The sequence below is a fragment of the Schizosaccharomyces japonicus genome (assembly GCF_000149845.2).
Source record: "Schizosaccharomyces japonicus yFS275 unplaced genomic scaffold supercont5.2, whole genome shotgun sequence".
Lineage (NCBI taxonomy): Eukaryota > Fungi > Ascomycota > Schizosaccharomycetes > Schizosaccharomycetales > Schizosaccharomycetaceae > Schizosaccharomyces > Schizosaccharomyces japonicus.
In genome coordinates this window covers 1,108,638-1,128,769 of record NW_011627861.1, presented here as the reverse complement: position 1 = coordinate 1,128,769, position 20,132 = coordinate 1,108,638, and the positions used below count along the sequence as shown (strand labels likewise).

At 43.8% G+C, this 20,132-nt stretch overlaps 9 protein-coding genes across 9 annotated transcripts; 4 read left to right on the top strand and 5 right to left on the bottom strand.

Annotated features, from left to right (window-relative positions):
* The first annotated feature begins 92 nt into the window (after window positions 1-92).
* On the top strand, window positions 93-4,535 carry SJAG_03454 (damaged DNA binding protein Ddb1). The gene has a single exon (XM_002174565.2). It carries the CDS (start codon window positions 502-504, stop codon window positions 3,736-3,738), a length of 3,237 nt encoding a protein of 1,078 aa, XP_002174601.1. The 5' UTR covers window positions 93-501; the 3' UTR covers window positions 3,739-4,535.
* SJAG_03453 (GTPase Ras1) lies at window positions 4,469-6,185 on the top strand. Its single transcript, XM_002174564.2, has 3 exons — window positions 4,469-4,691; window positions 4,753-4,873; window positions 4,927-6,185. The coding sequence occupies exons 1-3, from the start codon at window positions 4,683-4,685 to the stop codon at window positions 5,454-5,456; spliced, it is 660 nt and encodes a 219-aa protein (XP_002174600.1). The 5' UTR covers window positions 4,469-4,682; the 3' UTR covers window positions 5,457-6,185.
* Window positions 5,691-7,418, bottom strand: SJAG_03452 (coenzyme A transporter). Its single transcript, XM_002174563.2, has 2 exons — window positions 6,461-7,418; window positions 5,691-6,361 (listed from the first exon to the last, which is right to left on the bottom strand). Exons 1-2 carry the CDS (start codon window positions 6,840-6,842, stop codon window positions 5,754-5,756), a joined length of 990 nt encoding a protein of 329 aa, XP_002174599.1. The 5' UTR covers window positions 6,843-7,418; the 3' UTR covers window positions 5,691-5,753.
* Window positions 7,356-9,676, bottom strand: SJAG_03451 (origin recognition complex subunit Orc5). The gene is made up of 3 exons (XM_002174562.2): window positions 8,902-9,676; window positions 8,765-8,839; window positions 7,356-8,699 (listed from the first exon to the last, which is right to left on the bottom strand). The coding sequence occupies exons 1-3, from the start codon at window positions 9,256-9,258 to the stop codon at window positions 7,770-7,772; spliced, it is 1,362 nt and encodes a 453-aa protein (XP_002174598.1). The 5' UTR covers window positions 9,259-9,676; the 3' UTR covers window positions 7,356-7,769.
* Window positions 9,520-10,805, top strand: SJAG_03450 (hypothetical protein). The gene is made up of 2 exons (XM_002174561.2): window positions 9,520-9,750; window positions 9,802-10,805. Exon 2 carries the CDS (start codon window positions 9,844-9,846, stop codon window positions 10,645-10,647), a length of 804 nt encoding a protein of 267 aa, XP_002174597.1. The 5' UTR covers window positions 9,520-9,750; window positions 9,802-9,843; the 3' UTR covers window positions 10,648-10,805.
* On the bottom strand, window positions 10,774-14,719 carry SJAG_03449 (LEM domain-containing protein Man1). The gene is made up of 3 exons (XM_002174560.2): window positions 11,997-14,719; window positions 11,523-11,955; window positions 10,774-11,474 (listed from the first exon to the last, which is right to left on the bottom strand). The coding sequence occupies exons 1-3, from the start codon at window positions 14,557-14,559 to the stop codon at window positions 10,958-10,960; spliced, it is 3,513 nt and encodes a 1,170-aa protein (XP_002174596.1). The 5' UTR covers window positions 14,560-14,719; the 3' UTR covers window positions 10,774-10,957.
* Window positions 14,720-14,840: 121 nt separating this feature from the next.
* On the bottom strand, window positions 14,841-16,380 carry SJAG_03448 (poly(A) binding protein Nab2). Its single transcript, XM_002174559.2, has 5 exons — window positions 16,048-16,380; window positions 15,865-15,991; window positions 15,439-15,818; window positions 15,287-15,379; window positions 14,841-15,240 (listed from the first exon to the last, which is right to left on the bottom strand). The coding sequence occupies exons 1-5, from the start codon at window positions 16,090-16,092 to the stop codon at window positions 15,109-15,111; spliced, it is 777 nt and encodes a 258-aa protein (XP_002174595.2). The 5' UTR covers window positions 16,093-16,380; the 3' UTR covers window positions 14,841-15,108.
* An 81-nt stretch (window positions 16,381-16,461) lies between these two features.
* Window positions 16,462-19,717, top strand: SJAG_03447 (membrane transporter). The gene has a single exon (XM_002174558.2). The coding sequence runs from the start codon at window positions 16,792-16,794 to the stop codon at window positions 18,562-18,564; it is 1,773 nt and encodes a 590-aa protein (XP_002174594.1). The 5' UTR covers window positions 16,462-16,791; the 3' UTR covers window positions 18,565-19,717.
* On the bottom strand, window positions 16,744-19,713 carry SJAG_03446 (hypothetical protein). The gene has a single exon (XM_002174557.2). It carries the CDS (start codon window positions 19,379-19,381, stop codon window positions 18,578-18,580), a length of 804 nt encoding a protein of 267 aa, XP_002174593.2. The 5' UTR covers window positions 19,382-19,713; the 3' UTR covers window positions 16,744-18,577.
* Window positions 19,718-20,132: the final 415 nt, after the last annotated feature.

Sequence of the window (20,132 nt, the reverse complement as noted above, 5' to 3'; positions counted from 1 at the left end):
AATTTGACAGAGGAGAGAATGATTTACGGGTACGCCGTAAAAGCTCAGTGTAAATACCTGTGTAGCTAAGAATGATCTTTTAAACGATTTGCTGTATCTTCAATCATAGGAGCGATTATGATATGTTCATACAAAATAATGCAAAATACTAAAGCACATAACTAGTTATAGAGACAAGCACTTCAACATATACTTCGTTACAAAACAAGCCCTTTTTACGAGCTCATTAAGTTAGATTCTGCTACCATTGTTACTGAACTTACTATTCGTACTGCCCTTGTTCCTCATCACAAATATTACTACTCTTTCACAACCCTTTTACTCAATTAAAACAGTTGTTACAAGCATCACAATATACACACCCTCAACAACGCCGTCTTGCTTACAAAGAATTTGAAAATCGTCTAGTAATTGCCGATTTTTGGTCGTGCTTCTACTATTCCTCCATACGACACGACAGAGTATTCTGCAAGTCGCAGTGCTCCTTAATTCATAATAAATATGAGTTACGTTTCAAGCATCCATAAGTTTTCTTCTGTTAAGGATGCAGTTAGCTGTCGTTTGGATGGAAAGAATTGGAACGTGGTTGTTCTCAAAACAAATCGTATTGAAATATACGGCTTCGAAGGAGACAAACTCGTTCAACTAGGCTCGTCCACTGTATTTAGCAAAGTGAGGTCTATCAAGAGTTTCCGGCCTCCTCTCTCTACTAAGGACCATTTAATTGTTACAGTATCGCCATTCTCATATTTCACAGTAACCTGGGATCCTGACAAAAAACAATTTATTAACGAAGTCACCGCTCAGCCTCCCGCAAGCACCTTCTTTCTTAACAAGCAACGCAATCCGAAGTTGCTTATTGACCCAAGCAACCGAGTAATTTGTTCACATGCATTTCAGGGCTTATTAACTTTCATTCCTATTACCCAAAGAATAACGAAAAAACGACAAAAAGATGTTCCCTCACAATCCGTGCAGGATAACTTTACAGTACGTATAATGGAACTTGACGTACTCGATATAGTATTCCTCTACACATCGAAAACTCCTACTTTGGCAGTTCTTTACAAGGACAGCAGGTCTGTCATCCATCTGAAAGCATACACAGTAAACTTGGCGGAAAAAGAACTAAACGAGGATGAAAGTTTTGCTTGTCATGACATTGAGGAAGGACGGCTAATCGCTCACTACGATGGCGGCGTTTTTGTATTTGGAGAAGTCTATGTATACTATGTCTCACGAGAGAAAAAGAGTTCTAAAATGCTGGTTTCATATCCGGTCACCGCCTATTCTGCTGTCTTTCAAAGCTTTCAGAACGGCACTGAGGTTTGCATCAACGAACGAAAGTACATAGTCTCAGACGAGTCTGGTGCTGTTTACATGTTTAATATCGGAAACAATTTCAATGTAACTTTGGAAAAAATTGGAGAAGCACCGATAGCTTCTTGCATAGTGGCCTTACCAAACGATCAGATTTTTCTCGGAAGTCATTTTGGTGATTCAAAGCTTTATCGTTTTCAAAACAAACCAGGCGTTGCCGGAAGTGTGGAGCTTTTGGAAGTTCAGAGTTTTGACAATCTTGCTCCCATAAGTGACTTCTGCATCGACCATGGAAATGGAGGCTCATTCATGGTTGCTTGCTGCAATGCTTACAACGAAGGCTCTTTGCGTGAAATGAAGTCCGGAATTGATATATCGGATTACGGAGTCATTGAAATGCCTAATGTCTGTTCGCTTTATTCCGTACAACTTCAGTCATCAGTAACGAAGTACCTATTTGTCGGCTCCATATCGGAAACAAGTGTTTTTGAGATATCACAATCCGGTGAAATGGATTTGGTTGATAGCCTCTGTTTAGAAGAACCAACCATTTTTGTGGGCGCTACGAGCGACTCTTCTTGTCTTTATCATGTCGCACGTTCCAGTGTTTGTTTGTTTGATGGAAAACAGCTCTCGTACTGGTTTGCTGATGGAGGAGCCATCACATGCGCCGCTGTTTATGATAATGCTGTTTGTCTCTCAATGACAAACAATCAGATCGTCTTTCTTCACAAATTACAGGTGGTTAGTAAACTGCAAGTCGATTCAGATGTCACTGCACTGTCCTTTTTAAACGATGCGCGCACCATCTGTGTAGGATTATGGAATCAAAAGCTGCTTCTTCTGGATTCGGATAACACAACTTGTACCGTGCGAGAGACGCTTGAGGTAAACGAAAAAGCACAGTCATTGGTATGTGTGAAGCTTGCTGGAATTGCTTCAGTAGCTTTATATATGTCTACAGAGTCGGGAAAATTGATTACGTTTGACATTGATCCAGTAACAAAAGGCATAAAGCAGCGCCTCACCTATCCTTTAACGGCTGTTCCTTTAAATATGAACACGTTCCAGACCCCGAACGGCCCTGTACTCATTACGCTTGGCGAGCATCCCTACGCTGTCTATGGCGAAAACCAGCACCTGTCTTTTGCCTACATTGGCAATAGCGACATTGTATGTTTGTCTCACCTTCAGCATCCAGGAATTCCGGCAAATACAGTGTATGCGACACGCAATGCCCTGAAACTGAGCAACGTAAATATGCTACAAAAGCTGCACATACGCCGAATTCCCGTCGCTGGCATCCCGCGCCGTATTGCAGCCACAAAAGAGCATTATTTTGTGCTTTCAGTTGATCTGCAAGATAAGCTTGCATCGCAAGGAAGCAGCATTATGTCAAGCCTTCATGTCTTCAAGAAATTAACCTATGAGACCGTTCTCCAGCACGAGTTTGAAGACTACGAAATTGTGGAATGTGCCCTCACACTTCCCGACAACGAGCGCGTCGTTGTGGGCACGGGCTTTAATTATCCTGATCGCGATGAACCAGACGGAGGTCGTTTAATTGTATTCCGGTTGGACGAGCAGGAGAAGTTGGTTACAGAAGCTGTTTACAAGACACAGGGTGCTATCTTTTCCGTGGAGTACCAAGAAGGAAAGTTGCTCGTCGGCATGAACGCTGTCTTATGCACATTCCGCTACGAGAACAAGACACTGCGAGTCGTCGGCAGCACACGTACGCCGACTTACTGTTTAAACATTGCGGCTTCTTCAAAGGACATTGTTGTCGTCGGCGACATGATGAAGTCGTTAACATTGTACAATACTGAAAAGGACACGGCCGAAGAAGTGGCTCGGGACTTTGGAGCTTTATGGGTTACTTCCGTACAACCGCTCAGCGAGACACTCTTCTTCTGTACAACGGCTGACGGGGAAGCAGTTACGATGCTTTGGGACACGAAAGCCCCCCAAAGCGTTGAGCGCAAGAAACTCCGCTGGAAGTCCTGTTACAGATTGGGCGACATGGTGAACCGGACACGCCGTGGATGTTTCGTGCTGTCGTCTCCGTCTCGACTCGTCAAACCCGAGTTGATGTGTGTCACGGTGGAAGGGGGCATCCTGCTTATTGGCGATGCTAGTCAACACGCCGATCTCCTATTGCAAATTCAGCACAACTTTCTAGAAGCAGTTCCCCCTCTTGGGGGACTCGACTTTTACAAATGGCACGAGCGCTTGTTTCCGGCACGAGCCTCTGCCGCCAACAAGGATTTTATTGATGGAGACCTTCTTGAATCTATCGAAGACCTGCCTGAATCTACGCTACAAAAAATTGTGCAGGGGACAAACGGCGGCCAATCGTTGAATATCAGCGTGCCCGACCTGCTGGGTATCATCTCGGACCTGAAACGGCTGCACTAGCACCGGTGCTAGTGATGGACTTTTACATTTTTGTTTTCTTCCGGGACTAATTTATTCAACTTTACAGTTATCTACGAAACAGAATGTAGCGAAATGTGCGCAAACTCAAGCACGCACCCGTGCTCAAGGCAGCATATGATCATTCATCCATTAAGGACGGCGCTAAACCCTGAGACTGGCTTAGCTAAATGGAGCAGGTGTCTTAAAACGCTATCAAAACAGGCAGCGAAAAAGAGCCGTTTTAAACCTTGCACCGGTTGCCGCCAGCCCTTCTCGAATCCATCCATAAACCCTCGTGTCGCGCTAATTCCTCAGCATGCTGCACTAACATAAACCTCCGCACATCAGCACCAAACGATACCCAAGCAACCCAAATCGACCCGAAGATATGGCACAAAAGAATGCTACCTGTAGTTCATAAACATAACAACTGTAAGACACAAGACACAAGCCAACCTCCTTTTCCCTCCTTTTCCCTCCGTCATCTCCTCTGTCCATCTCCTCTGTCCATCTCCTCCCGTTCATCTCCTTCTCTCCATCTCCTCCTCTCCATCTTCTCTCCCTTCCTCCTCTCCATCTTCTCTCCCTTCCTCCTCTCCATCTTCTCGCCCCTACGGCACCTCGTATCCCACCGCCTGCTCGCCTTCATTGCCAATCGTTATCCCAGCGCCCCATGGCGCAACGCCCCCGTGGTGGAGAGTTCGACTTTTGAGGGGGCCGACCTTTAACTGGTAGTAAACCCAGGAACTCTATGACGAACCATTCCCCCAAACTTACCAACTCCCTCTACCGCCCAGCAGCAGATTGAGTTCCTAACTGGACTATAATAAGGATCGTAGAAATTATTATTTAAAAGACTCATACGTTCTCCATAAATTGAACGAGTTCTTGTTACTGCACTTGTGTTCTGTGACTTATTAAGAAACATTGAAGTGTCAAGAAACATGTCTAAAGTACGGACGAAAAGGGCTGCTGGACACAGTCCAGAGGGGCTGACAGATCACTAACAAACAGGCTACTTATCTTCGTGAGTACAAGCTGGTTGTTGTCGGCGATGGAGGCGTCGGTAAGAGTGCTCTTACTATCCAATTGATTCAATCGCATTTCGTAGACGAGTATGACCCTACTATTGAAGGTAAGGACATTCAGGAGACAGTTGTGAGCATCTTGTCTAACGCTGGTGCGCAGATTCCTACCGCAAGAAGTGTGATATCGATGGTGAAGGTGCCTTGTTGGATATCCTCGATACAGCTGGCCAGGAAGAATACTCGGCCATGCGTGAACAATACATGCGGACTGGTGAGGGTTTCCTGCTTGTGTTCAACATCACATCTCGCTCGTCGTTCGAGGAGATCAACAACTTCTACCAGCAAATTCTTCGGGTGAAGGACAAGGACAAGTATCCAGTGGTCCTTGTGGGCAACAAATGCGATCTCGAGGACAGCAGAGAGGTGTCGCGTGAAGAGGGTGAACAAATGGCCCACATGATGGGCTGCACGTATGTGGAGACGTCTGCAAAGTTCCGTCTGAATGTCGAGGAAGCCTTCTACGACCTTGTGCGCACCATCCGTCGCTTCAACAAGGTTGAGGAGGGCAGCAACCCTGCCCCTCAACCGAACACGAATGCTCGTGTCGGTGCAGCTTCTGCTGCCAAGCCTGATGTCCACGGAGCCGCCGACGACTCCGCAACCGCTAGCAAGTGCTGTGTCATTGCTTAAGTGAGCGGCTGCATCCTTTCCCCTCCTTGCGCACGCGCTCCTTTGTTGAAGGAAATTTTCGAGTTTCACTGTCTTTTGTGCGTCTTTCACCGTCTTTTGTACGTCCGGCTGGAGCGATTATTGCTCATCCGCAATTTTCTCAATATCTCGCCTACTCTTTTATGGCCTAATATGCGGTGCGCCAAGTAATTTGTTCTTTCCCCGTACCGCTCGTGTCTCTGTGGAACAGTTTTGTGTTGAATTGTTTACGTTGCTCGGAGAACTTATTTTATTATTCACATTATTTGTTTCTATCATTCATTCAAGTCGTAACCAGCGTTTACTTCTACTGTAAACGAAGAAGCTGATGCTGACCATGGGAATTACCTTCGCATAGCCTATGGTCAGGCCGACGTAAAATCCGCGAAGGCCTGACTGTCGAAAGATCGACATGATGGTTTTACGGAGCGTTAATAAGCCATTTTGCTGGTACGAACCTGCCACCTGCATTTTTCGACGAATCACTTCCAATGGATACGAAAGTGTCTGTCCACACATCCCGGCGACAGCACCCGCTCCAAGCTCTGCCCAAGCCTTTAGTCTCCGTTCGCCCGAGTCCACGGTTGTCGTGTTCAAGTACCTGGCCACGGAGGGCTTGGCGAGGAAGTCGATTGCTGTGTCGTATGCAAGGAAGGACATGCCAGCATAAGGAAACATCCCAAGTAACGTCACTCCAAATCCTTGGTAGAAGTTTAATACACCTAATAGATTTTGAAACTTTCCTGCCAGTATATTTCGCCGCGCATTTTCTTTATAGATCAACCGTATGGTGTCCGTGAATCGCGGCCGTCGGCCGCTCTCAGTAAAGAATGCCAGCCGGACCCGAATTAGCTCTAGAGGGTATGTGAATAGGACGGAGGCGACGCCTGTAATGGTTAGTTAATCAGTTTGCCGGCAACGACGCAAAGAGCGAGAGTCCATGACCAGAGCGACTAATGAAAACTCGGTCCTCTCCGATAACTTACCGGCCAGTGAGCCTGTTAGGAATCGCCGCACTGTTGTTTCCTGTGATGGGGTTGGAATAAGGAAGCGTCGCACTTGCTCATAAGCGACAAACTTGATTCCAGCGTAGGGGAATATCCGGTAAAGGGTTGCTGTATGGCCTTGAAACAGGCCCCATACACCGTGAGTCTTGTATATTCTGCAAAGAGATTTTACAACGCCGAACCGCGAGTTTGCATCAGCGATGTATCCGGAGTGATGCGTCTGGTAAAGGATTTTGACTCTATCCAAAGGTGCGACGCAGGTCTTTGCGACGCACCCAGCAATACCGCCGGCAATTCCAGACAAGAGCACGAATTCCTTGCTGTCGGGCGTGATTTTCTTGGGTCTATTTGTTTCGTTCATCGGTCGCAATAAAATTTAAGATATAAAAAAGTCGCAAACAACCAAAAAGGGTACCATAAAAGGGTTTCATAAGCGCAGGACGGGGTTTTCGGGCTAAAATGTCTATGACAATGCTTAAATGAGTGAGGCAAAGTCGTTCCTTTCCTGAGGGAAAAGTGTATTAAAAAGAACAAGCACAAATAGCGATTAAACAAGTATTAGATAGAAGAGTAGTCCACGTGTCCTTCTATTTCTAGTTGATAATCATTGGTTCATCCACGAACCACAAAAACGAAGGATGTTAGAGGTGAGAAATCTTTTAATGTTAAATACCACTCAATACCGTATAACATAGGCGTGCAGGTACAGTCAAACAGAGGCTTCAATGAGTTAAGTATCGTTCGCAAACCTGTAGAAGTACGTTGGGTAAAGTAAGGCCCTTAGTAGCAAACCATCAGAGATTCTTCACTAAAGAGGAGATAGCTTGGGGAAAACGAAAAAGGGTCCAAGACAGATTGACGAAAAATCGTAGCTAACAGAACACAAATCTTGGTTAGACAGTGGGTTCTCTATTGACACAGTTGTTTCTATGGAGCTGTTTTTGTTTTGTTTTGGTTGCCAATTATTCAACTGAGTTGTGTGTATTCGATGATAATAAAATGGAAGAATGTTAAGATTGTGGCTATGAAGAAAAGAACGGGGCGATAAAGGGGTTATCATTGGTCTCGACTTGTTGCATTAGTGCGTATACAGCAATTCAGGCACAAGCGTGCATATGAAATGCGAGTGTAAATGTGACTAGTGTTATAAATAATAATGAATACCCATAACATAACATAGCATACCGTGACCATTACTGCTTTTCAGGCATAACATCATTCCTTAGTATCCTCCAAAAGCATCTTTGTCTGCGTATTTCATGTATATAGTATATATTTTCGTACTGCCTTACCAACTATCATTATTAGCAAGGTAGTTATTAAGGTCCAAGGATAGAGAAAGCGCTATGGCCTCAGCGTATTCCTTTGGTATATTCACTTTAAACCGCGGTGCATCGAGTGTCCGGATACACCGATCTTTTGTCGGTACAATCATTTTTAATGTACACAGATTAGAGACTTGTGTAAAGACTTCGGCAAACAGGTTCATGTCCTGATACTCCGATATAGCATAATAGATTGCAATGAGACGTTCCAAGTCGAACGGTTTGGGTCCAAGCGCCAGCCTGGAAAGGGAAGCATTGCGAGCGGATGCGGACTTTTCTGATTTTCCAAAGCTACCATCACCATGAACTCTTGTTTTTCTGTGTCGAATTTTGCGTCCTGAACTACGTTTTGAAAAGAGTTGAGAATCCAAATGGCTAGGATTGTAGGAGGCAAGGAATGCCGAAATTAGTAAGAACTTTGCTACGCACGAAAGATTGAGGTCGATCTGAGACAACTGATTCTGATTTGAGTGTACGAGATGTAGCCTTCGAGTAATCGTTTCGTCCGACACTAGAGAGTCTTTTGCGAGTTTGTGAAGCTGGGCATAATCTGCAGGATGTACATCACCCTCAACAATTGGGCTAACAAATTTCGGCCAGTGATAGTCTAGAATTTCGCGGAACGCGACATAGTCATTTAGACATTGAGCACCGAATACATCCCATAGGAACGCACAGTATTGCATCCAAACACTAAGTTCTATTTCATCTTCAAACTCTTGTTCACCTGTTCGGTCAACGAAGTCGAGACTGGGTGCAGTGTGCTGACAAATGTCAAGAATCTCGTCTTTTGTGTATTGTGGGAAATGGACAACAGGGACGGAAGCAGTTCCCAATAGTCTGTTAGGATGCTTGTTCATTACGATGATTACCGAAACATTATTCTGTCCACTCTGTAACATAAAAGTTAGTCACTGCGAGCTCGAGGAATGTTTTGTTTGTCCTTTGTTTAACGTACAAATTCAGACAGTCCAACCAGCACCTTAAAAATGTGCTGATTTAACTCCGGAAGCTCATCGAGTCTGTCTAAAACCTACAATCGTTAGTATCATGGACACTTAATAAATCGGGTCTTTTCCAATTTAGAAGGCGTACAATATAAGTGTGCTCGTTCAAAGTGCTAAGATGTGCCGAAAGAACGTTACAAAAGGAGTTAATATGTGTGCCTTTTTTCTGAGCCAAGTTTTGTTCGACTCCCAATTGAATCAATGTGCGATATAGCAGTAATTCAAGAGTAAAGCATTCTTGAGTATCTATCCAAGCATGTTTGCAACGAGTATACGAGAAACAATGCCTTAACATTACAGTTTTTGCTGTACTTTTAGGTCCGTACAATATAACACATGGTGATTTGGCGACCTTCTGGAACAAGAGAGTTGACAATAATTTTGATTGTGTCTCTCGACAGTACACTCGTTGATTCAGATAATCGTTTAAATTCTCGGTGTTCATGAAGTCAATTGAACGCAAGATTAAAATGTTCAGATATTTAAATTGTCCAGAGTATTTTCGCGAAAAAAATTAGAGTTCAACTTCTTATTCCGGACAAACGATCCTGTACTCGAATAATAAAACACGTTTTATTTACCAGAAATTGCAGAAGGCAATATCCTTTACACGTTCTCTCAAGCGCGTCGAGGCAGTATATAATAAACTTATCTAAATCTCAGATAATAATTAAGGTTATCTTATCAGTTTTAAATGACCCGCTGTATGCTTTTGAAAACGCCGTTCATAAAGAGACAAGCATGAAAAACCGTCCTTTCCGCACTCTGTAAGTGTGTTACTGACGTCCTTTAACGCTCACATTACGAGTGCTGATATTTGACGGGATACTCTTATCCGCCACTTTCATTGACATAGCCGCCGCTGTGAACAAGCCGCATTCGCTAGCAATAACACAAATCTGTGTCATTGATATCTGGTATTTTTACTTACTTAAATGTCTGCTATAAAGAATCATTTAAATTGAAACATCGTTCTAACTCTGAGCAGAATTAAATAATCGCAATCCTTTTTGAATAACGACTAGCTGTCATGTCTATGCACATTGTCCGTGACGAGACGGTTACGCCGTCCGTACTGTTACCATATTCTTCGAGTTTATGGGTTCCTGTTCCTACTGAAAAACCCGGCAAGAAGACTCGAACACTAAAGGCTTGTATCGTGATGCCTGAAGCTGGCTACGATGTGACTGAAGTTGCCCAGCCTTGGCAGCGTTTCATTAAACACGGAATGTTCGTTTACTTTGTCGCTCCCCACGGTAGAGTTCCTCAAGCAGATCAGCAACAACTGTCAGGATGGCGTTCTTGGATTGTTGGCGTCGATGCCGAAACTCGTGAAATTTACGGTCGTATGTCTACGACTGATGAATTCCTTAAGCCTTTTGACTTGTTCGACCCGCATTTTACATTCACGGACTACGATCTCGTGTACATTCCCGGCGGTACTGACCCCTGCGTATATGAATTGATGGAAATGTCTCGTCTCACAGAACTTCTCGCCCAGTATATTCCACTGACGTCTCGTGTGTCTGGGTACCATGTATTAGCAGCCACTGCACAGGGCGCTCTGGCCGTTGTAAAAGCCGCCGGCAACTTAGACCTTAAAACGACTACGACGCCTTTGTATTTGGAGAGGACATCTTACCTGAGCGGATTAACAAAACCTGAGGCCTATTTGTCCGCGATGATTCCTAGTGAAAAATACGTAGCTGGCCCTATGGCGAAAGAATGGGTCTATGAGGACGAGAAGTATTTCTATATCAGCGCGCGCCATTCCGGTGATATTGGTCTCTTATGTAAAGAAATCTTCCGTGCCCAACATCGCATTCACGGTTAGCGTGAAATGCATTCACTTTGCAGTATACTCACGTTATTTCTTTACTCCTGCAGCCTACGATAAAACAGTTTTATTTACGACCTAATTGATGGAATTATTTCTCGTTTTAGCAAACCGAGAGCGCACTTATTACTTTCAATACAATTCTTATTTACCTACAAGAATAAAGAAACGAACGAAAAAACTCAACATTATATAAACACACTATTTCAGTAAAACTCAACTGCAAATAGGCGATTGACGACTGGAAAGTTAGTCTTTTTTTTGAGAGAGCGGCTTATTATTGCTCAATAACACTCGAGACACATATTCAATTGTCATCTGAGCCCGTGGACGTCAGAACGCCAATCCATTCCCAAGAACGGGCAGGACTGACACCGTCTGAGTCGTGAACATGCACGCTGAGCATATTTTCCACAGCAACCATTACTTCACGCCACACTTCAGCTTGAACATCAGCAGGCAATTGTTGAATTGCCTCCAATAGAGAAGCATCATAGCTTGAATGCTTTTGTTGAAGACATTCATCACGAAGCTGAGAAACCTCAACATAAGCAGGACCACCAGTGCGTAAGGCATTCATTTTAATAGTTTGTAACCGAGAAACACAGTACGAAGCACATGCCCGAACACTCTCCTCTCTCAGTCGACTTGCTTGATAGCGTCTCAGCAGAAGTAAAAACGCAGCGGATGCTACAACCGTCAAAACCAGCGTACTTGCAACGGCAAGAATCGCACGATGTCTTTGAATAAAAGTCAACGGAACTCCGTTAGGGATCGGTGGTAACGAAACAGCGGGCGCAGATTTTTTTAAACGAATTGTTGAGCTTTTGTAAACGTTAGTAAATGGGACAAAATGTGAAATAATTGCGTACTCTGTGGTCTCTATGTCTTCGGAATTTTTCAACAAGTTCAGTGTTCCAGCAAAGAGCTGTGAAAACTCGCTTTCAGGTACCGAGAGGACTTGACGTGACCATAAATTGTCGTACAACGCTTTTAAGGATACACTTTTCGTGCCGGTATAACCACTCCGTTGTTCAGAATCGGTTCTATAACCAGTCTGTTGATTTTTATTGCTTAACTCTTGAAGCGAATAGCGAGCAAGCAGTGAGGTTTTTATTTGCCAGTCTTCATCAACAACGCATGAAGGAGTCTTCCCCAAACCAAACTGATTCAGAAAACTGGTCTTCTTTTTGTAACCGTTTTCGCAGAGGAACTTGTAGCCAGCATAGCACTCAGCATGTTCGGGACACGGTGTACATGAAATAGGGAAAGGCGCCAAAAGCGGGGAATCCTCTGAATCGAGAGCTGAAAGGGTTAGTACTATGAAACATGAATGAATAACATACTTGAAACTTCACAGAAGCCAGCATGAAGAACACTTTGGCGCCAATAATAAACAAAAACTGAAAATACAAACATTGCAAAAGCAAGAATGGAATATTTCCATGAAGATTTGCTCCTTGAGCGGGTTTCAAATGCAGGGGGTATTTTTTGAACAACGCGCGAAGCAGCAAGCCGGGAATGTGCAGAAACAAGGGGACTCTCTAAAGGTAAAGTTTGAGCCACCGACTTGTTTGAGTTCAATGAGCTAGGAGTGGACACACGTGATGACTTGCTTGGGGTATTAGATTCAAGTTGGTAACTCAAGTCAAGCTTGTACTCTCCTGGGCTCGATGGTTGCGAGGAGACTGGCGCCTTATCGTAAAGAGATTGCAACTGGGCAACAAAAGCTGCAGTGTCCGAAGAACTCGAAAGTGAAACTTCAGATTGTCTTGTAATTGCTGCAGACCCTTCCGGTGCTGTTTCTCGTGTAGAGGAGTCTCCACTCGAACTGGGTAGCTGAAGTTCTGACGAAGAGCTCAATACAGTTGCCGGTAAGGGAGAAGAGGGCAAAGTAATTGTGGAAGGAATTTCTTGATTAGAAGAAGAGGATTGCTCATCTGTTACGGCCATCACATCATCTTCAACAACCACTGCTGAAGAAATTGAAGTATTGATTGGGTTGGATGAGAGCGGTGATGACGGAGCGGGCGAAGATGAATAATCAAATGCCTTCAGACGACTCAGATCCTGACTAGGAGTTTTGAAAACACTCGGATTTATTGGAGATGAGTATGTGTTAGCAACGGGGCTGAAGTTACCAGACTCCAAAGCCTGTGCAACGACCGAAGATTGAGTGAGAATACTGGTATCTGGTGTAAATTGCTTTAGAGCAGAAGGCGATTTTTTTGCAGATTGTGTAGCAAATTGCTTGGTGCCAAGAGTAGCAGGCGTAGTAGACGAAAAGGGTATACTTCGATGCGGTGTGATAATTACAGGTGCTTCATCAGACGGGGGCGACGAAACGGAACCCGGAGTCGACTTATTGTTGAGAGCAGCAACTGCTGAGAGAGAACTAAATGGGACGCTGCGTTGGGGAGTAATCATCACAGGAGCTTCGACACTGGGGGAAGACAAGCTCAACGGTGACCGAGCGGAGCGTGCGGCATTAACATACGAGAATGGCACACTTCTGTGTGGAGTAATGCAAACAGATGAATCAATCGACGAAACAGAAGGTGACAAACTTTGAGAACCTTGGAGTCCACTGATAGAGGAAAAAGGGGCACTTCTTTGAGGAGTAATTATCACGGGAGCTTCTGCTTCTGGGGTATCCAAAGGGTATTTCTCTTTTATAGGCATTCGCTGAACGCTCAAAGAAGAGAAAGGCACACTTCTTTGAGGAGTTATGATGACGGGAGCTTCTGTTGAAGGACTCGACGATGGAGAAGAACCAAGGCCTTTGCGAGCCTCGCGTAAAAGGCCAAGTGATGAGAAGGGCACACCTCGTTGTGGAGTAACCATGACAGGACCTTCAGCCGATGGTGTTATGCTTGCTTCCGCGTCCATTGTGAGACCCGCAGAAATTGACGAGAAGGGAGCACTCCGTTGGGGCGTAATCATGACAGGACCTTCAACTGAAGGCGTGAGATTAGAAAAGGAGTCTTCACTATTGTGGACTCCTCCGTTGACTGCAGAAAAAGGGACACTTCGTTGAGGCGTAATCATGACAAGGCCTTCATTGGAAGGTGTGAGATTGGAAAAAGAGTCATCATCGATCCGGGCTCCTCCGTTAACTGCAGAGAAAGGTATACTTCGTTGGGGGGTAACCATGACAGGACCTTCAACTGAAGGCGTAAGATTAGAATAATCGTCCTGTCTGTTCCGTATTCCCTCGTTTATAGAAGAAAACGGGGCACTCCGTTGAGGTGTAATGAATACGGGTGCTTCAAGCAAGGGTGAGGACAGGAGCTGTGAGTTTTTTTTATCCTTCTCTTCTTTTACGGAAATACCATTCTCCTCTAGTACTTCTTCTTTTATGTCAGACAGATGACGGAACTCGGGCATTTCGAGCAAAGTCTCTTTTGCAATTCCAGTCATCGAGAGCAAGGACTGATCCTTCTCTTCTTTTTTAGGGACTGCCAGTTCTGGAATTGATGTAAATTCAAAGTCCAGGGCCTCCGTTTTCTCTGCGGAAAATAGTTTTCTGGGTTTCACGTCGGCAAATCCTGTATACTCATCATCGCCAAAATTCGAAAACTTTTCAGCAGATGACTTTCCCTTTTTTGGTGACAGACGAGTAGATCTCCGTAATGGTTCTGCCCGTGTTTGCTTGCGAGGGCTTTTACGTGGAGATTCGGCGTGTTTTTTTCGTGGACTGCGAGGAGGAGGTGCATTCTCGCTTTTTAAAACATCCAACGATCTCAATCCATTTTTTGCTTCTCTTAATTTGTTGAATAGTTCTATCAATTGTGCTTTTTTTGCTGTAGAAGGATGGTACAAATTATGCTGACCCAAGATTCGCCGGAGGTCAACTACCCTCAACGAGGAAGCATCGAACTCGGGATCAAAGTAAGTGGACTCGTCCATTCAATTGATTCCGTTAGTAAACACGTCGACTCCTAGCGTCTCCTAAAGCTTGGTTTTTGTTTGAAGCAAGTGTTGTCTACTTTTACGGTGGAAGTAGGGGGACGGAATGTGGGATAAAGTGGGGTATACGGTGGATACGTGTAGTGCAAATAAAACAGAAACAGGAATATGAATATGAAAGTGAAGGTGATAGCGGGGCTTGCATCAGCAGCTTAGGTACGTCTTGTCTCAATTTCGTATTGAACTATTTAACAAGCGCACTGAGAGTTCTCACTTCATATCACCGTCTGTATAGTCTAAATTGTCTACGTAGTATCATTTACATTTGTGTAACATCATCAAGAAAACACTCCCATTTATTTTCGTTATACTTTAAACTGCATAGTGAAAATCCATATATTTTGTTTGACAAAAAGACAGGTCTAGTTGTTCGGAGGAACGGGCAATTGCTCTTCAGCTTCCTCAACAGCAAACTTCCGCTCACTAACCACCGGATTAGAAGTTGGAAAAGCAGGCGAAGAAGCGGAGGATGCACGCCAGGTCATATTTTTACTTTTGTAGGGGTGAAGGAAGCGGCAGGAGGGATTGAGACAAGGATTGTATCTGCAAGGCACTGGGATGCTTCCAAAACTCATAGGAAGTGACCGCGTGGTTTGCTGGAGAAGGATGACTGTCAACACACTAATATCGTTAATTTATGTGCTCTGGATAAAACGGATTAACGTACCTCTGGATTGTCGCATTCTCTGCCAGCTGAACACTGTTTGCTACTTAGAACCATTCCATCTTTGGAAGCGGGAGAAGGGTGAGCGAATATGCACTAACAAGTTAGTTATACAAACACGAAGAAAGTCAAAGAAGCAAATATCTTGTTCATACATCGGGACGTCCACACTTTTCCGCATACTTGCAGAGGGGAAGCTGGATATCGGATTGGAAAAACCGTTTTGTGGAAGGGGCCACTTGCGCATGGGTTTTGAAGGAGGAGGCAAGGGGATTAAAACGCTTTTGGGTGGTTGTCTTTAGTTTTTGTCCCACACGTTCTGTACGAACAACAGAAGGAAATGCAGATTTGAGTTCTGGTGTAGAATCTGACCCCGTAATTTCCTGTTCAGACTTTTTAGGAGAGGCTTCCTTTATTTTTGTTTCTTTTGTCTCATTCACATTTGGCCGGGTCTGAGCTGTTTGTGGTTTTTCGAGTTCGTCTATTTTTTCGAAAAGCCATTTTGAAAACGAAGCATCAAGCTCACTTCCAACAACTATCTGGTAAGTACTTATTCACATCGTTCTTTTAGCATTACGTACGATCAACAAGTTCTTCATGGATTTGTTGCTGATTTTTACCGTTGGTAACCATTACAATAATGAAATCGGCCAACGAAGCGGCCTCATCCGACCAATTGAGCTCTGTTAGTTTTTTCTCGATAGCATCCTATTACCAAATCGTTAGTTTTAACATTTCTAAGATGCAAAAACATCAGAACTTACGTGAAGTTTGGAACTCATTTCAGAGTTTCCTAAGAAGGATGACATTTTTTCAGCGCCAGACGTGTAGAAGCTTCGTAAACCTTTTCAATATGCCTTGTATTGTTGCTTTGAATTACAGAAACACCGTTTATAAGAATAAAGTGGCGATCAATTATAAAAAAGTGCAAAAGGCTTTTATTTCGACCGTTTTAATTGAACCCACCAAAAAATAGCATAAAACCCTGCTATACGCTCTTAATTGAAGGTAAAAGAAACGTCAGAATAGTGCTAAGGGAAAAAATCCTTAAATTGCCAGTTTGCGGATTTTGAGGTGAATAGTTAGTTGTAGGGCACGTTAGACGAAACGGGAGTACCGCTTACGTCATAGCAAGAATTAAGCTTTTTACCGACACGACATTCTTCAGTAGCACCCTTGCTATTCACGCTTCTCTCCTCAACACACACGCCTACAAATGATCAATTCTTGTTAGTTTCTCTGTTTCTGAGTGACTTCCGACAGCTATTGTACTGTATATTTACTAATGAATAGGGAAAACGTGTATTAGCCGCCATCATCGATTTTTACTGAAATTGTAACATTATTACTTTTTTCTCTCTATTTTCTATAAATTACCTTTTTTTTATTTTCTGGCTGTTCAATTCTGAAAATATTCGGACTCACATACCTTAATCTGTATCTTTTTATTTATTGAATTTTACTACTCCTAATTATTTTGTCGGCGTCCAATTCATTTCTTGTTCACTATGTCGGACTCGTCAATTAACGAGAGAACTCCTCTATTTTCCAATCAGGCTGTCAACAGGGCCTTTCGGTCGCGATCCAATTCACTCGTTAGCACGCCAAGTCAGAGTTTATTGAGACAACCGACTAGTGCTGGTTCACAGCCTCCTTCTCCATCGCAACGCGACTCGCCTTCTTCCGTTGCCAACTCCTCTAAAGACCGATACATCTCTCCTGTTTACGTACTCCCTCTTAACTTCATCAATGCGTTCGCCTGGGCGTTAATTGATATTCCGCTGTTGTATCTTCTTAGGCAACAGACATGTGCTCAAATTTTGCACACAAGCCCCAGGGACCTGTTGCCTGATGATGAGCGATGTCGATTGCCCAGTGTTTCTTCTCGCGTTTCGAAATTTCGAGCCCTGTTCAGTTCCCTCGCTGCGTCTTTGGGACTTCTCGCAACTGCTTACTATGGAACCGTAAGCGACAATCGTGGTCGTAGACATGTGCTTATCATTGCGAGTTTTTTCTTGCTCCTTGGTGATGTTTGCTTGCTGGTACAATCACTCGTTCCCATGTCGCCTACGGCGGTGTTGATATGCGCCCTTTTCAAAGGTGCAGGTGGATATGTTTCTACGGTTCTTGCTGCGCAAAACTCGTTTGTGGCAGACTGTTCACAGAATCGATACCGTGCTTGGTACCTTGGATTGAATTTCGCTACCTATCACTTGGGCACTGCCATTGGACCAATCGTCGGTGGAAGTCTAATTCAGTTCTTTGGCAAAATGTACAGTATATTCACTATTTCCATATGTCTGTGGTCTTTTTATTTGCTTTACACAATTTTCGTTCTTCCAGAGACCGTTGATGTTCGTAAAAATTCTGAGAATCACACTCCTTCGGACTCTAGCCTTTGGTCTACCATCTATGAAGCGTGTCTTGAACCGCTCAAAGTGGTACTGCCTAGAAAGGTTTGTATGGAAGAAACGTGCACTGTACAACAATACGATTTTTCTGGAGACACTGTCGAAGCAAAGAGGCATTGGAATGTTTTTCTTGCTGCCAATTTGATCGGTCTTAGTGTCTTCGCGTCTGGAGCAATGGCTCTTCTTCCATTATATGCAGACGCCTTGCTGCATTGGAGTGCCATACGCATTAGCCTTCTTATTTCGTCGGATGCACTTGCCAGCGCGCTAACTTTAGTTGCTGTTTTCCCTCTGCTTTCCAGACTAATAGGCTTTATATTACGAAAACTTCATGGCTCTTATGGTTATTATAATTACGTTCAAGAACGCTCAGAAGAACCTTCACCGGTTTCAGGGATAAAGTACCTGTTTGCGTACATGACTCGTCCTGGTTACAAGGATCTTGACACTGGAAAAAACGAAACCGTTGATAAGAGATACTCCATTGTAAAAAGAGATATTTGGAGCGCACAACTTGGTTTCATCTTAGCAAGTATATCTGTCCTTGGTCTTGGTATTTCAAAGTCCACCGCAGCCTTGTTCGGTTTTGTAGTGCTTCAAGCACTTTCGAATATGGTCATCCCCGCAGTTCAGTCTGTCGCTTTAAATGGTGTCCTCCATCAATACAACGGCCGAATTCTGGCTGCTTTCGCTATCTTTGAGACGCTTTCGTTCATCACCAGAGGCCCTGTGTATGCCTTTCTCTACACTTACACTGTAGAAACATCCGTGCCAGGCACCATTTTCTTTGTAAGTTGTGGCATTTATTTGGTTTGTTGCGTAATCGTTTTATTTATGCGGTTATACCGACCTTTGGAAGTCCCTCAATAAAGTCCCTACCGAGTTATACTTTACAGCGCCGGGCTTTTCTATTGATAATTTCCAACATTCCAGCAAACCAATGGATGAAAATGCCCTGCATTAAGTCTTCATCTTGAAGTGCAGTGAATACGATCTCCACGGCTTTTGAGCTTGACGTGCTGCCAACAATGGATTGAAGCATATCTGGGACAAGACATTCTTTTAGCAAGATTAATATCTCTTCCTTCTTGCCATATAACGGAACATAATTTGTATTGGGTGACTCCAATTGAAGATAAAGGTCATTCAATTTTTCCGCAAGGTATTCTCCAGTAAGAAATGTGTTACAAAACTGGTTAATTTTCAACTTGATTGTATCCATACGAGTGGTACTCCGTTGGAGTATGCTTCGAATTAGTTGAAGGATTGATCGTCTCAATGTCCAAGACTTGTACGTTAACGCAAAAAAGCCTTCAAGCAAAGAGAAAGCTTGCTCAATAATCCACCGCGTGTGTCGATCACTGATGTAATTCTCTGACTTTACTTCTTCTTGTTCTGAGGAGTAACCTGAGCCCTGAAATGAGCACTCTGTCAGCTTTTCGTCTTCCGTAATCGGATAAGCTGATGGTATTTCCTCTGTGGCAGACTCATAATCACTGATATTTTCATCATCACTACTTCCATTTCCGAATTCGGTGTGGTAAGGGTTCAGCTCACTGCTTCGCTTGCTGACTGGTCCTAAGTTTGTCACGTAATCAGCTTTCTTGTTCACTTTATTTGCTCTTATCCTCATGTTCTTGGAAAGAAACTGTCTCATAAATGAGCAATCTGCCAATGCTGCTGACATTACCAACACCTGCAGATAGTCTTGTGTTCGAGAACGGAATTCTTCAAATGTTGACCCTTTCCATTTAGGAAATGTAACGATGGGCTGTTTTTGTCAACAACTGTTTTCAACAGGTGGAGTCGTTCAAGGCTTTTATCTCAATGTACTTTCTTCTGACTGACCATTCCAAGCCATAGACGGTCTTGAGCGTTATGAACATATCGGGAGCTCATCTTTACTCCGAATAGGGAGCATTACCGGCTTTGCTTTGACAGTACGCGACGTTTATCTCACAACTGAGGAGTGATAGTTCCGGTATTTTCCTATGTTTGTGTCTCCTTAATGAATGGAACGGTGTTGACTTTTTGGGACCTATGTATTTCTTGCTTGCGTATGGAATTCTGTTCTTCAGGCTTTGTAAGAGAACATTAGGTGGGAGCGAGCCGGTTTTCGTGATACAGTTTTCGTCCATTGTTGCTGCTCGCGCTTCTTTAACAAGTTCCGTGAGAACCACTTCTTCTAATTCTGTCTCCTTTGTTAGTTTGGCCGCCTCTGGGCAAAGAAATGTGTAAATGCAGTTCATGAGAAAGACTGGGTTTGCAATCTCGTTAATTCCGGCGAGAAATACTTTGTTGGCCAAGAGGTCGGTCGCAATGATTCTGGCTGCATTACAATGAATGTCCTCTGCAGCAGCAAATGTTTCGAGAAAGACATCCGCACATCTCTTTAAACGTTGGCGTTTCCAAGTTGGATTCTTCAGTTGCGCCAGAAA

Coding starts and splice junctions, on each gene's coding strand:
- SJAG_03449 (XM_002174560.2), bottom strand. CDS start 14,559: ATGGACGAGTCCACTTACTTTGATCCCGAGTTCGATGCTTCCTCGTTG. Junction 11,956..11,996: donor TGGCTTCTGTGAAGTTTCAA/GTATGTTATTCA, acceptor TAACCCTTTCAG/CTCTCGATTCAGAGGATTCC. Junction 11,475..11,522: donor GAAGACATAGAGACCACAGA/GTACGCAATTAT, acceptor CGTTTACAAAAG/CTCAACAATTCGTTTAAAAA.
- SJAG_03453 (XM_002174564.2), top strand. Junction 4,874..4,926: donor GTATGACCCTACTATTGAAG/GTAAGGACATTC, acceptor GCTGGTGCGCAG/ATTCCTACCGCAAGAAGTGT.
- SJAG_03447 (XM_002174558.2), top strand. CDS start 16,792: ATGTCGGACTCGTCAATTAACGAGAGAACTCCTCTATTTTCCAATCAG.
- SJAG_03450 (XM_002174561.2), top strand. CDS start 9,844: ATGTCTATGCACATTGTCCGTGACGAGACGGTTACGCCGTCCGTACTG.
- SJAG_03454 (XM_002174565.2), top strand. CDS start 502: ATGAGTTACGTTTCAAGCATCCATAAGTTTTCTTCTGTTAAGGATGCA.
- SJAG_03448 (XM_002174559.2), bottom strand. CDS start 16,092: ATGTCATCCTTCTTAGGAAACTCTGAAATGAGTTCCAAACTTCAC. Junction 15,819..15,864: donor CCATGAAGAACTTGTTGATC/GTACGTAATGCT, acceptor CTTACCAGATAG/TTGTTGGAAGTGAGCTTGAT. Junction 15,241..15,286: donor GAGAATGCGACAATCCAGAG/GTACGTTAATCC, acceptor TAACGATATTAG/TGTGTTGACAGTCATCCTTC.
- SJAG_03452 (XM_002174563.2), bottom strand. CDS start 6,842: ATGAACGAAACAAATAGACCCAAGAAAATCACGCCCGACAGCAAGGAA. Junction 6,362..6,460: donor CCTAACAGGCTCACTGGCCG/GTAAGTTATCGG, acceptor TAACCATTACAG/GCGTCGCCTCCGTCCTATTC.
- SJAG_03446 (XM_002174557.2), bottom strand. CDS start 19,381: ATGTCAGCAGCATTGGCAGATTGCTCATTTATGAGACAGTTTCTTTCC.
- SJAG_03451 (XM_002174562.2), bottom strand. CDS start 9,258: ATGAACACCGAGAATTTAAACGATTATCTGAATCAACGAGTGTACTGT. Junction 8,840..8,901: donor TGAACGAGCACACTTATATT/GTACGCCTTCTA, acceptor TAACGATTGTAG/GTTTTAGACAGACTCGATGA. Junction 8,700..8,764: donor TGGTTGGACTGTCTGAATTT/GTACGTTAAACA, acceptor TTTATGTTACAG/AGTGGACAGAATAATGTTTC.